This window comes from Eretmochelys imbricata, chromosome 2 (genome assembly GCF_965152235.1).
Source record: "Eretmochelys imbricata isolate rEreImb1 chromosome 2, rEreImb1.hap1, whole genome shotgun sequence".
NCBI classification, from domain to species: Eukaryota; Metazoa; Chordata; order Testudines; family Cheloniidae; genus Eretmochelys; species Eretmochelys imbricata.
In genome coordinates, this window is record NC_135573.1 from 236,983,106 (window position 1) to 236,998,647 (window position 15,542).

Below are 15,542 nucleotides of genomic sequence, written 5' to 3' on the forward strand. Positions count from 1 at the left end.
GCCACGTCTGCCGCATCTAATGCAGTCTGGAGGAAGGTTCTTGAGACCACCCTGCCCTCCTCTAGAATTGCATTAAACTCCTTGTGTGATTCAGCTGGGAGCAACTCCTGAAACTTTGCTAATGCACTCCAGGAATTGAAAGCATAGTGACTGAGTACCACTTGCTGGTTGGCAACATGAAGCTGGAATCTCCCAGTTGAGTCGACCTTCTGGCCAAAAAGGTCCAGCTTCTTAGTGTCCCATGACTTTGGAGCAGGATCCAGCTGCCCCTGCTGCTCCTTATGACTTTCCGAGTCAACCACGAGAGTCCCTGGTTGGGAGTGGGTGAAAAGGTGTTCATACCCTTTCTGCAGCACAAAATATCGTCTCTCCATCCCTTTTGTGGTGGATGGTATTGAGGCTGGGGTTTGCCAGAGCACCCTCATAGTGTGCTGGATAGTTCTTATCAAGGGCAACGCCACCTTAGATGGACCCTCCGGGGCAAGGACGTCCACCATTGGGTCCAACTTCTCTGTGACCTCCTCCGCCTGAAGGTTTAGGGCCACCCTCCTAAGAAGGTCCTGGTGTCCCATGGTGTCCATTGCTGGTAGAGTGGTGGTGGTGCCTGCCACTGCCTTGTCCAGTGAGGAGGAGGCCTATGGGACCGGGTCTTCCTGACCTTCCGGCTCCCTAGAGACTCAGTTGGGTGCATCAGTCCCCCCACCCTCAACTGGAAGTGGTCCAGTACCACTGGCGGCGCGGGCTCAGATGCTGCACCGGAGTGTGAAGGCCCAGAATCCTTGTCCTGTGTGGGGTCCTCTGGAGCCCTGGAGGTGTAGCATAACACCAATGTCACTGAGGGGGAAGCACGGGGTGCGGATGCCTTCAATGAGGACCTGGAGCCCTGACTCTGAGTCTGATGATAGGCCCAAGGAGTCCAAAAAGGCCACTGTACTGGGTCCTGCCACTGGGGTGGCCAGGATACTGCCGGTGCTGACGAGTCCACGACTCTATGGTGCCGGCACCGGTGCCGGGATTGTGAGTGGTACCAGCTGTGTTGGGAGACAGAAGACTCAACCTCCAAGTCGAAAGAGTACTCTGAGCCCGACCATGGGGGGGCAGAGCCCAATGGTGCCAGGGAGCGGCCGAGGTGATGGGGAGCAGCGCTGAAACATCATGGGCTTGCCCCGATGGTGAACAGGGGGCGGTGCCGCCATCGGTGTCATGAAGAGTGCCGGAGATGGTGCCACATAAATGCTGTCATATGCCGTAGATGGTGCCATCGTCGGTGCCGCTGATGGTGCCTGAACTTGGGCCGACATCTGGAGCAGTGCCGGTGCTTGCATCTTTGGGGCCGGGGACTGTGCCATCATGGCAATAAGGTCCCGCGCTGCCTTGTGGTATGCAGCGTGGGGGGGAGATTGAGATCTTCCTCCAATTCCCCCCGAGTTTGGGAATCCACCGGCACTGGACTCAAGGGACCTCCGGTTGGGGCCGGAGTCAACAGTGCCGGGTCTTGAAGGCCAGCCCGTGGGTGTCCCGCCGTGGGACACACCCCGCTGGAATTCCCTTGGGGCTTCTTGACGGGGGAACGACCCCTGTCCGCCTTCTTTTTCTTATGCAGCACTGGGGACTGTGAGCGGTGCCACCTGCTAGAGCTGGCTTTACAAGCCAGGGATTGGTGCTGATGCTTCTTGGAGGAGTCCTTTCTTGGTGCCGGGGCGTCCCACACTGAGGCCGGGGCACTGTGCACTGATGATACCAGTGCTGTTTCCGGTACTGGCTGAGGGCGGAGGGCCAACACCATCAGAAGGAGCTTTAAACGATAGTCCCACTCTCTTTTAGTCCTGGGTCTAAAACTCCTGCAAACTGAGCATTTGTTTGTCTGATGACCTTCTCCTAGGCACTTAAGACAAGCAGTGTGCAGATCGCCTCTGGGCATAGGTTTCGTACACCTCTCACAAACCTTAAACCCCTGCAACCGAGGCATGCCACGGTCCCTGGGGAAAACTGGGGGGGCGGATGGGGGGCAAAGTAAGCTTAAATAACTAACTACTGTAACTACAACTCAATTAAACTATTTACAAATAAGAAAAAAGGGAACCACTGGGTAGCCACCTGCAAATGCAAGAGACTGAGCTGCTTCAACAACTGTCACTGGCAGTAAGGAGGAACTGAGCAGGTGGCAGGTCAGCAGGGACCTATATACACGGCCATGAAGGCGCCATTCCAGGGGGCTCCACAGCCAACCCGACAGGTACCACTAGGGGAAAAACCTTCCGACGATTGTGCACGCAGCGCGCGCACCCCCCCTACCCCCCCATTGGAATACACATAAGCAATCACTTGAAGAAGAACTATCGTTTCCTCTAAAGAACCATTTATTTTATCTCAGAGAAACAATCATAACAACTGAGCTGCAACTTAATTACATTTAGACAGAGTGAGAAATGCAGCGGCTGTCCAGAGACACCAACATCTTTAGAGCTTTTTTGTTAGTTGTTGCTACCTAGCAATTTGCTATGAGGAAGGGAATACCCATTTATTCCAGATCGGCAGAAATAATAGTACATTTAATATTTTATACACAAAATTTATAATGAATTCAAAAACTGTATATTTTCAAAAATATACATCTCTGGGGAATTTTTGCCATACTAACAGGAACACTTGCTGTATTTTTAAATTCTATATTAACTCTACCTTCAAGAGTTCTAAAGCAGAGGCAGTTCGCTTACTTGCCACTAAAACGAAGAACACTACACCTCGACAATACCAACCTTTATTACATTATAATGTTCTAAATATTGAATCTACTAACCTAGATCTCCCATGGGGTAATAAAATATTTTGCTGCTGCCACTAAGCTGATATACTTTATATTCTTCAGTATAATAGTAACTCTATACCAGTAGGGAATACAGAGTTAGAAGTGATTTATCTGACAAAATTGAAGAAATCAATATTTACATTTGTTAAGTAGCTACATTTACTACCATAGCAAAAAATGATTAAACTAAGAAAAGCAAGTGTGTTATCTAACAAACAGTAACTTCAAATATGTGCCATTTTCAGTGGGGGATAATTTATAAAAATCTAGCATTTTCTATCTTTGGTGATCAAGTGAAGTCAAACCTTTTTAAAACCTTTACTGCAGTAATCATGTCTAAAAATGTTCATACATCACAATACTTATGAACTGTAAATTCACATTTATATATAGTTCTGAAGAATTATTTTTGTCTAAGCAAGGATGTAGAATGAATTTTAAAGCAATGTATTATTAAAACAGTGTATTATTTTTAGACAGAACAAAATATTAAAGGTTAATTCCAAAACTGCCAAAACCAGCCACTGGTTTTATGTGCCCGACTTGAAATACCTTAGGTCTGACTTTCAAAAATGCGCTACTTCAGTTAAAGTAAACCTGAGCTCAGCACCTCTGAAAATCAGGCCCAAGGTGTCTCAAAAGTTGGACACAAAAAAATGAAGTACTCAAAAGCAGTGTCTACTCTTGAAAATTTGGCTCCTAATTATTTGCTCATTTCACCAAATAAAATGGAGTCCCATAAACATGAGAATGAATTCTAAGAATTTTCTTCCAGCTAATTACATTTTTATGATAAATAATTTAGCTCTTCCATGTAGGGGAAATATATACTGTATTGTTGCCTTGTGAGCCACCATTCAGGGTATTGCAGGTTGTTTCTGTTAGGAGGAGAAAATGATAGTTGTTGGGTTTTTTTGTGAAAGCCTATTCATTTACAAAGAATGTACACAAAGTCCTGTTTCCCGGAACACAGTAGGAATCAAACAGGAGACAGTTTCCTTGCTCAATATTCCAAGCCTTTTTTCCAGCCAGCACTTGATCTGTCTCTCTTTGATTTTTCTCAAAGTGACACTATAAGTGTGCTTCTCTAGCTGTCCTTGGCTTTCTGCTCCTTCTCTGCCCAGCAAAAAAATACCAAGCCCTTTGCATTCAGCCTCAAATAAACCTCTCCACCCACATAGCTCAGCCAGTGGTGCTGGAACACTTCATAGTGAGGGTGCTGAAAGCCAGCTAAGGAAACTGTAAAGCAGTGGTCCCCAAACTCATGCCCCCCTTATCCCTGTCCATGCCCCCCACCCCCCAGAGTCTTGGCTTTGGGAGTGGGGGAAACACAGACAGGGGTAAGGGGGCCGAGGCCGGGGCCACAGCTGGTGGCAGGTGTGGGACTGGCAGCCAGGACCCTTGGCACGGGCCAGGAGCAGAGCCTCAGGCATGGGGCCGGCAGCCGGGACCCTAGGCACAGGTCGGGGATGCTGCAACACCCCCACACACCCTTAGTTCCCGTGCTTATGAACTCAGCTCCTGATCAGCCTTGCATGTGGCCTTCATTTTGGGTGGTGGCTCCTATTGTTTCAGTTACCTTATTCCAAAAGGAGCTTAACTGCTTCTGACATTTATCCCAAATGAAGGGCAGCTGTTATACCCACCAGCTTCAACTAGGTACCATGCAACTCTCTTGTATAACAGCTTTAAAAGGTCAATGAAAGGAATCCCAGACCCTGCTTAACACTGCTCAATAATGGACTGTGCTCTTCAAGTCAATTACAAATTAGTGCTGATGAGTTCTGAAAGGAGTCCTGTTGAGCTTTTGAAAGGATGGCAGTTGTGGCCCAGGGCCTTGAGGAAGGTACAGTATTCCTCATCTTGGCATGCAAACATGAAGACTCAGATCCTTGACCCATACCCTGAGTGTGAAGTATCAACAACAGAAGAGGGTGAGATTTTAGGCTGAAAGAAGTTCCTTCTTCCTGTTTCTCCTAAAGAACATTAGCAGGAGACTGTTCGGAGGAAGTTCTCTCCTCCGAACAAAGCAAACTTGTTCCAGACCTCACATACTGTACATTCTGTTTCTGTATTGATAAATACCATGTATTTCTTTCTAACCACTTAAAATCACAGTTACAAAAAAGAACAGTTACTCACTGCAGCAAGAATATTTTTCCTTCTAACAACTCTCCCCCAGCATATGCAATATGCTTTTTAAGTTTTTTAGTGCTTGTGAAATATGCCAGATTGACTGTACAGGAAATTGTAGCCATTAACCAAAGAACAGATTCAGCAAAGGCAGTAGCAATGCAAGCTTCTCTATGTTATTCCATAAATGATTTCAACCATGAGATGGAGAAACTGTTATTAGGAGTTTCAGAGTAGCAGCCGTGTAAGTCTGTATCCGTAAAAAGAAAATGAGTACTTGTGGCACCTTAGAGACTAACAAATTTCTTATGCTCTAATAAGTACTCCTTTTGTTATTAGGAGTGTGTAGATCAGTCTCTATATCAGTTCAAATCCTAGCTCTCTGCTGAGAAAAGCTAGGAAAGGATGATACTTATGGTACAGGGTTTTCTCATATGGAGCCATATCTCAATAAGCTAAACATAGTTGACAGTTATTTACTAAACACCATAAAATGTGTTTTATGCTATGCAAAATGTAAAGGAAGTATGTTGCCTCTTCAAGATGCCAGGTTCTGGTTAGAATTTAAATGGCAAGATAAACCAAAGCGCTTTAGGAAGTTATAGAATAGAATATCAGGGTTGCAAGGGACCTCAGGAAGTCATCTTCTTGTCCAGCCCCCTGCTCAAAGAAGGACCAATCCCCAATTTTTGCCCCAGATCCCTAAATGGCCCTCTCAAGGATTGAGCTCACAACCGTGGGTTTAGCAGGCCAATGCTCAAATCGCTAAGCTATTCCTCTCCCCCATATACTAGTGCTTCAGTAGGTGGCATTCTTCCCAAACAGTCAGTACTTAAAACCAGTGCTCCAGTATGGTGTGAGGGGGCCACTCTGCTGGTGGAGGAACCATCTTTCAAATGAAATGTAAAACTAAGGTCCTGAACCTTTGTGGATATTAAGGCTATAAGTACACTGCAAACCACTTGAGGCAGCTTACATGTGTCAATGGAAGGACTCTGGCAGGGGGAAGGTAGCGGGGAGCAGCCAGAGCCTTTCCACACTGCCTCCCCCTTGCCAGAACGTTTCCCCACTGCTGGAGTCTTTCACTGTGACAAGGAAAGGCTCTGGCAGCTCTCTATGGCAGGAAAAGGCTCTAGTGCAGGCAGATGCCAGAGTTTTTCCCCACTGCCAGAGTTATTCTCCACTGCTGGAACATTTCCATGTGGCAAGAAAAGACTCCAGCAACAGGGAGGCAGTGAGACACTATACTGCTAAAAATAGCAGTATAGATGGGGTGGCACTACTTGGGCAAGTAGAGAGCCCTGTAGGGTATATACCCAGGTACATACTCACAGGGTTCAGGAGTGTCTTTACTCTCTCCCCCCAGGCAGTGTCTCACACTGCTGTTTAGACCCATGCCAGGGGGCCATGTAGGGTATGTTACTCTACATGTTGCCAAAAGGAATGTAGACGTACAATGTAGACGTATCCTATGGCACGTTTTACAAGGAGGAGGCTATTAGCCTTGGTATATTGGATAAATTTCAATTTAAATAATAACATTCTTCCTACCTAACTTCTTCTATAGATTCAGTTGGATATAATATTCTTCTTTACTTCCGATTGTAATTTGTTGGATAAAGTGCTTTGGGATTCTTTTGGCTGAGAGGTACTACATAAACCTAAGAGGATATTTTAAAAAGCCTAAATTCCAATAATGGTGGAGGCCTTCTGACAAGTTTCAACCTGTAATTAATTTTATTGCCAAGTTATAAACCATTGAAAATCTGTAAAGAGATGTCTGTAAATAGGAATGATGAAACAACTTTAACTGTATTGGCACTACTGGATGCTATTGTAATAGATAAAATGTGACATTTCTTACTCTAGCTAATGTTGCAGTCCAAACAGAAGCCAAAGACATACTTAAATCTTAGAGCTGCTGTAGCATGGTAGCAACACATGCTATATGAGCTGAAAGCATATTTCTCAACTCTGACATTTATATCAAAGACAACTCTTGCAACAAATGGGGGATATCTTTATATTTGTCATAATGGATGAAGTTATAAATGTAAATGGTTTGATTATAGAAAATCTTGTCAAAGAAAGTTGAGCTTTTATGTTAAAATACATTCTCCTGTTTTAAAAATTCTACAGCTGCATAAAGAACAATACCAGGCTGATGAGGGGTTATCAAAGCTTTTTATGCAAAATTAGAAACTGAGCTCATATACTGATGGGACTCCAAATTACAACAAAATTATTTCTTGAAATACTCAGATACGTTATTTATCTTTAGAAACACAACTTTAGAAAAAGAAATTGTTGATGATACCAAAGTATGAACAATTATTAATTAAATTTAAATGGTATGTATTATAAGGCTGTGTTTTTATATTACATACTAATGGTCTGGTGAGTTGTACTGTAAATACCATTCCAATTTTTCTCATCTTGTGGTTTCCATTGTCCCTAGAAATCTATTATATAAATCTGATTGTGTTTTTATTCATTTACCCATTTTCATTATTCATTTTCTCTTTAGGCTGGATCTTGCACTTACAGTAATAAAAACTATAAATTGTATGTTATAATACTGTATCATACCACAGCTATTCCGGGAGGAGGCTTATAGCTGCAGATGACTGATAAAACTGGTAGCTTAATCCATAAAATTGTAGCAATTACTGTTCGATAATGATACTTGACAGAATTTTCTCTAGATAAGTTTTATCAAAAGAAACATATATTTGGAAGAAAAAACAAATAAATTAAAAACTTGACATTTCAACTTTTAAAAATATTTTAAGTAGTTAGAAATATTAGAAAGGTGTCACTGAAAAATAAGGTAGTACAAATACAGTAATCACAAAAAGAAAAGGAGTACTTGTGGCACCTTAGAGACTAACAAATTTATTTGAGCATAAGCTTTCGTGAGCTACAACTCACTTCATCGGATGCATTCAGTGGAAAATACAGTGGGGAGATTTATATACACAGAGAACGTGAAACAATGGGTGTTATCATACACGCTGTAAGGAGAGTGATCACTTAAGATGAGCTAATACCAGCAGAGGAGAGCTAATACCAGCAGGTGTGTTGTCTGTGATCACAACACACCAAGTGATCACTCTCCTTACAGCGTGTAATGATAGCACCCATTGTTTCACGTTCTCTGTGAATATAAATCTCCCCACTGTATTTTCCACTGAATGCATCCGATGAAGTGAGCTGTAGCTCACAAAAGCTTATGCTCAAATAAATTTGTTAGTCTCTAAGGTGTCACAAGTACTCCTTTTCTTTTTGCGAATACAGACTTACACGGCTGCTACTCAGAAACCAGTAATCACAAAGATATTTTTTACACTTACTAGCTCATGGATGAGTGAGGATAAAAATAGTATCCCATTGTCATGATTTGATGTTATAGCATATGAATATATTTACTATAGGGTATTACATAAATACAAAAGAGATTAAGGCATTGCAAGTTCTTCGAAATTCTACATCTAATCACGGATATACATTGTAGCTACAACAGAAAACATGAAATATGCAGCAGATTTTTACTAACTTTCTTTAGAAACATTGCTGCAGAAATCTAGCAACTTTGCAAGTCCATTATATAGCAATTTTGTGTTTTAGACCAAGTTGATCAGAACCCATGTAATTCTTACAAATGCAGTTATTTGTAACAGTGACTCAAAGTACATGCCCCCTGTTGGCCAAGCAAGGCCCTGCATGCACACCGCCCTCAGCTTGCTCTACTAGTGTTCAGAAAAACCACTTGCCTCCAGAGTCTTTAAACAATACTCCCCTTCTCCTAGGGTTCAGTTTATTTAGTTCATACAGCTTCCTTTAGGTTCACAAGTCTTAACAGCCCTGTTTCTTGGAGATAGGGGGTTTTAGTCAAGCTACTCTGTCCTTGGCACAGAAGGTCCACTGCTCCCCTTTTTGAGCTGTGCTCATTACCTCAGGCCAGCTGTGGCTTTCAACCAGCTTCTCATTCAGTTGGCCCCTTTCTCCAAATAGTCCCCAGATTCAGAGGATTCAGCTAATAACCTTCTCCTGGTGGTGTCTCTCTGAATATAGACAACCCTCTACTTCCAGCTTATTCCCAATTGATTGGAAGAAAGGAGAGACTTGCCCCACACACTCTGCAAGACTTTTGGTCCCAGCCCCTTAAACAAACAGTAACTGACTTTCTCCAAATCATTACATATTCTGGGGACTTCCTCTCCACCAATACCTCATTTCCTAGATCTTTTGCATACATCAAAGCCTCCCAAAATCTTAAAGGGCCATGCCACGTAACCGGGATGAGCTCACTGCTAGGCACCACTACCGATATGGGAGCAGACTATATCACAGTACAGTATGTAAAATAATATCAGAATATACATACCTGTTTAGCCATATTCTCTACAAATTTTGGTGATCTTTCCCTTAATAATGTTACAAGATCTTTATATATGTCACTTTTTCTCTCATAGTCAATATCATCTTTCTCCTTTTCTCTACCCTTAAAAAAGAACACAATTTTAAATTATTATTATTCTCTTTCATTATAGATTTCCATCTGTAAGGTAAATACTGTTAAGAAACATAGGTCCCAAGCTTGCAATGATCTTCACACAACTGACCACTGTGCCAGCACAGAGCCCCAGTGAATGCCAATGGGGATTAGCAGGGGCCCCAGGGTCCACTCAGATGGAGCTCATTGCAGGATCAGCATCTTAGACCCAGTCCTGCAAGTAGTTACTACTGCATGTGGTGCTTTGTGAGTAGTCCCATGGAAAGGGACTTAGGAACCCTGGGGAGAAACCAAATAAACTTAAGCCTCTAGTATGATGCAGGTTTCAGAGTAGCAGCTGTGTTAGTCTGTATTCGCAAAAAGAAAAGAAGTACTTGTGGCACCTTAGAGACTAACACATTTATTTGAGCATAAGCTTTCGTGAGCTACAGCTCACTTCATTGGATGCAGTGGCTAAGAAAGCTAAGATGTATAATCAGGGAAATAGCAAGTAGCAATATGGAGGGGATATTACCACTGTATATGGCATTAGCAAGATTATTATTGGAATATTGTGTCCAGTTCTGGTGTTCATACTTTAAAACAGATAGTGACAAATTGGAAAGGATATAGAAAAGAGCTACAGCACTGATTTGAGATCTGGAAAGCCTGCCTTACAGTGAGAGAATACAGAAGCTCAATCTGTTTATAGTTGATCATAAAGAAGATTAAGAGGTGACTTAACAATGTTCTATAACTTCCTACATGGGGAGAAGATTTCTGACAGTAGAGTGCTCTTTAATTTAGCAGACATAAGCATAACAAGCGCTAATGGCTGGAAGCTAAAACTAGACAAATCCAGACTAGAAATAAAGCACACATTTTTGATAGTAAGGATAATTAACCATTGGAAGAACTTAATTAGGGATGTGATTGAGTCTTTATCACTTGAAGTCTTAAAATCAAAAATGGATGTCTTTCTAAAAGATATGCTGTAGCTCAATCAGAAGTTATGGACTTGATGAAGGAATTACTGAGTGACATTTTATGGTTTGTGTTATGCAGGTCAGATTAGATGGTGGTAATGGCCCCTTCTGGCCACAAAATGTATTAATCTGTTATTTCAATGGGACTCATAGTAGTAAGAACTTCATCCAGTAGAATGTGTTTAGAAGATCATGTCCTTATTTATAGCTGGGGCAAAAAAAAGTATGGGTTTTTTTCCTTAAAAAACTGAAATTTTGTGTAGGTTTTATTCTTTATTATATTTGTCCCAAACTTTTATATTTTTATACAAGCAATCATCATAAGAAGAGAGAAAAATAGTTTGGGACTGGGACTCAGGAAGGAGAGGGTGCAGTAACCTTGTGCAGTAACTGTAGTTCTTCAATATGTGTGTCCCTATGGGGGCTCCACTTTAGGTGACATGCACCCCGCATGCCTTCATTCAGAGATTTTTCATTAGCAGTGTCCGTTCAGCCTGCACATGTGTCCTACATGTCCTTGTGCTCCGCACCAGGTCTATATGGGACTGCACAGGCAAACCACCCTCTACTACAAAGTTTATCACAAAGTTCTACAAGGAAACTCTGAAGTACGGGGAAGGAGGGCAGGTAGTGGAGCACCCATAGGGACATACATCTCAAAGAACTACAATTACTGCGCAAGATTGAGTAACCTCTTCTTCTTTGAATAGTGTCCCTATGGTTGCTCCACTTCAGATGACTCCCGAGAGCAGTATACCCACAGCAAGGAGGGAGCTACAGAATCAGGTCCAGAAATGAAGACGGAGCTGCATAGCCAACTGCCACACCAAATCTAGAGGCATGGACCAAGGCACAGTACTTGGAGAAGGTATGTACTGAAGACCATGTAGTGACTCTGCAGATACTGGAACATCTTTAAGTAATGCCATAGATGTTGATTGCAACCTAATAGAGAATGCTAATACCATGAAAGGAGGTTGAAAGCTGGCAACATATAACATGCATTAATACACCCAAAGATCCACCTTGATTGCCTCTGGGAGTAGAGTGTGGATCCTTTAGATCTATCTGCAATGGAAACAAATAGTCTAGGAGACCTCTGAAATGGTTTGGTTTTGTCCATATAGAAGGCCATTGCTCTTCTGACACCTGAGGGATGGAAGGAAGTCTGCTGTTAGGAAGTATGTGGTTTTGTGGAAAAAAGGGTAAAAGAATGGTTTGATTAAGATGAAACTCAGATGACACCTTGGTATGAATTTAGGGGGTGGACATAAAAAAAGTTTGTCCTTGAACAAAATCATGAAAGGAGGGTCTGCCATTAAGGCCCAAATGTCTCAGACTCTTTGGGTTGATGTGAGGGCTACCAAAAAGGCCCATCATCAGAGACAGGTTCAGTAAGGAGCAGGTCACCATTGGTTCACAGAGAGGACTTTTAAGACATCTGAGAACTCAACTAAGATCCCAAGATGGAGTGGGGTCTTTCACTTGAGGGAAAACATTCCCCAATCCTTTGATGAACTTTTCAAGTTGCTGGGTGAGCAAACAAAAAGAACATTTCCACAGGAAAATGAAAGGCTGTTATGGCGGCCAAGTAAACCTTGACTGAGTTGGTTGATAATCCCCCTGCAACTGAAGAAAACAGGCAATCCAGGATAACCAAGAGTGGGGAAGATTTGGATGCAAGTCATGGACGTTCACATCAATGGCTAAATTTCTTCCACTATTGAAGGTAAGTATTTTGGGTAGATTCTTTCCTACTGTTTAATAACACTTGTAGTACCTCCACAGAAAAGGCAGACTCTAGCCCAGTGGTGGGGAACCTGCAGCCCACGGGCCACACGTGGCTCAGCTTACATTGACCATCTGCAGGCACGGCTGCCTGCAGCTCCCAGTGGCCACAGTTTGCCATTCCCGGCCAATGGGAGCTGTGGGAAGCAGCGCGGGCTGCAGGGACATGCTGGCCGCCACTTCCCACAGCTCCCATTAGCTGGGAACGGGGAACTGTAGCCACTGGAAGCTGCAGGTGGCTGTGCCTGCAGACAGTCAATGTAAACAAACTGTCTCACGACCCGCCACCAATTTATCCTGACAGGCCACGCGCGGCCCACAGGCCGCAGGTTGCCCACCACTGTTCTAGCCCCATGAACTATCGAGGGGCCATGTCTTCTGGCAGAGAACTCCTAGGTTGAGATGAAGCAATCTATCTGTCTTGGAAAAGAAGATGAGGGGTAAGTAGAAGCTTTATTGCTGGAGAGAGGGACAGGTGAAATAGGTAAGAATACTATGCTTGTCTCAATCATGTTGCAAGTACTAGAATAACCCTGGCTTTGTCCTGTCTGATTTTGTTCAGCACCCTCAATATCAGAGGCATTTGGGGAAATATGTAGAACAGTCTCTTTGTCCAAGGTAGGAAGAAGGCATCCCACAGAGAATGGCATCCTAGATCCCCTCTTGACCAGAACAGACGACACTTCCAGTTTGTGAAAGTGGTGAAGTGGTCCACTGCTGGAAATCCCCAAATTTGAAATATGCCATGGAGGGTCCAAAAGTCCAACTCCCATTTGTAGTCATGGGAGAAATGCCCGCTGAGAGCAACAGACAGGGTGTTTTGAGTGCCAGGTAGGTACATTGCTGAAAGGTGTATACAATGGATTATGCACCAGAGAGGGAGACCTTGCTCCTCGTTGCTGGTTGATATAAAACATACAGGCCACATTATCATAGAATCATAGAATATCAGGGTTGGAAGGGACGTCAGGAGGTCATCTAGTCCAACCCCCTGCTCAAAGCAGGACCAATACCCAACTAAATCATCCCAGCCAGGGATTTGTCAAGTCTGACCTTAAAAACTTCTAAGGAAGGAGATTCCACCACCTCCCTAGGTAACGCATTCCAGTGTTTCACTAGCCTCCTAATGAAAAAGTTTTTCCTAATATCCAACCTAAACCTCCCCCTCTGCAACTTGAGACAATTACTCCTCGTTCTGTCGTCTGCTACCACTGAGAACAGTCTAGATCCATCCTCTTTGGAACGCCCTTTCAGGTAGTTGAAAGCAAATCCCCCTCATTCTTCTCTTCCATAGACTAAACATCCCCAGTTCCCTCAGCCTCTCCTCATAAGTCATGTGTTCCAGACCCCTAATCATTTTTGTTGCCCTCCGCTGGACGTTTTCCAGTTTTTCCACATCCTTCTTGTAGTGTGGGGCCCAAAACTGGACACAGTACTCCAGATGAGGCCTCACCAATGTCGAATAGAGGGGAACGATCACGTCCCTCGATCTGCTGGCAATGCCCCTACTTATACATCCCAAAATGCCGTTAGATTTCTTGGCAACAAGGGCACACTGTTGACTCATATCCAGCTTCTCATCCACTGTAACCCCTAGGTCCTTTTCTGCAGAAATGCTGCCTAGCCATTCGGTCCCTAGTCTGTAGCGGTGAATGGGATTCTTCCGTCCTAAGTGCAGGACTCTGCACTTATCCTTGTTGAACCTCATCAGATTTCTTTTGGCCCAATTCTCTAATTTGTCTAGGGCCCTCTGTATCCTATCCCTAGCCTCAAGCTTATCTACCTCTCCTCCCAGTTTAGTGTCATCTGCAAACTTGCTGACGGTGCAATCCACACCATCCTCCAGATCATTTATGAAGATATTGAACCAAACCAGCCCGAGGACCAACCCTTCGGGCACTCCACTTGATACTGGCTGCCAACTAGACATGGAGCTATTGATCACTACCTGTTGAGCCCGATGATCTAGCCAGCTTTCTATCCACCTTATAGTCCATTCATCCAGCCCATACTTCTTTAACTTACTAGCAAGAATACTGTGGGAGACCGTGTCAAAAGCTTTGCTAAAGTCAAGGAACAACACGTCCAGCGCTTTCCCCTCATCCACAGAGCCAGTTATCTCGTCATAGAAGGCAATTAGATTAGTCAGGCATGACTTGCCCTTGGTGAATCCATGCTGACTGTTCCTGATCAGTTTCCTCTCCTCTAAGTGCTTCAGAATGGATTCCTTGAGGACCTGCTCTGTGATTTTATCTATTATAACCCTCATTGACTTGACTTGACGAGAGATAAAAAATGAAGGCAAGCATTTCTGATTGCCTTGAGTTCTAACAGGTTGATGTGAAGACTGCTTTCATGAGGTGATCATCTTCCTGGATTGTATTGAAACATGCCCTCTCTCTCTCAACAGGGATGCATCCATCGTTATGGTGACTGTCAAATTCAGCTGGAGAAAAGGAATACCTGCACCAACGTTTGATGATCTTTCCACCGGCCTAGGGAATCTTTCACCTGAAGTGGAAATGAAACCTGTTTGTCTGAGCTTTGTTTGTGAGTAGACTGTTCTGAGCCATCTCTGGAAGCAACAAAGGCATAACCTTGCATGATCTGTTATGGTGGGCACTGAGGAAATCAGATACTTAGGCTTGTACGGTACCAAGGAACCTGTTAGGGGAGGCACTGGAAAGTAGAGCCATATTCAATGGTACCAGACTGGAGGAATGTTTTTCCTTGCCATCTTTATCATGTCCAGATACTACCTAAGATCTCTCGGAGCCACGTTTGCTCTTAGAAGAGCTTTGCGGTTTTCCACTATGGAAAACCTGTATGAAAAACCTGCCAGTATGGGGATAGCCCTTCACCTCTAAGACACGAGGTTGAGAGGTCAAAGTTCCTGAGTCGGTCTACCTACTCAAGGTAGGTAGATCAAGGTCTTTTTGGAGTAGATTCCTTATGAAGGACATTAGAGCTCCTCTTCCTGGGACCCTCTGAGTTTTCCCTTTCTGGGGGAGTGCTGAGCCAAGGTCAATGGGGCACTGGATCTACCCGGAGACTGCATAGGGGCATGCTCCTGACCAGGCTCTCAAGCGGGATGAAGGGAACCCTCGATCATTCCCAACCTCAACTTCGTCTCCTGATTCTTCCATGCCCTGGACTTAAAGGCCAGACAGAAGTTACACTTCTGTGGGATGCGTTACTCTGCTAGGCACTAAAAGCACTTGGAGTGGCCATCTCTAATTGGGATGGCCATTTGGCAAGGCAGCATTTAAACCCTGGTGAGCCAGGAAAGCATGCCTTCCCAAAGGGAAGGAAGAGGATAAAACAAACCTCT

General features: G+C 43.8%; 1 protein-coding gene across 1 annotated transcript in view; it reads right to left on the minus strand.

Moving 5' to 3' along the window:
* The window catches only part of ODAD2 (outer dynein arm docking complex subunit 2), a 200,528-nt gene that overhangs the window by 170,058 nt on the left and 14,928 nt on the right, over window positions 1–15,542 (minus strand). The window contains exon 6 of the mRNA XM_077809473.1: window positions 9,330–9,446. Coding sequence (XP_077665599.1) covers window positions 9,330–9,446 — 117 coding nt within the window. The remainder of the gene's footprint in view (window positions 1–9,329; window positions 9,447–15,542) is intronic.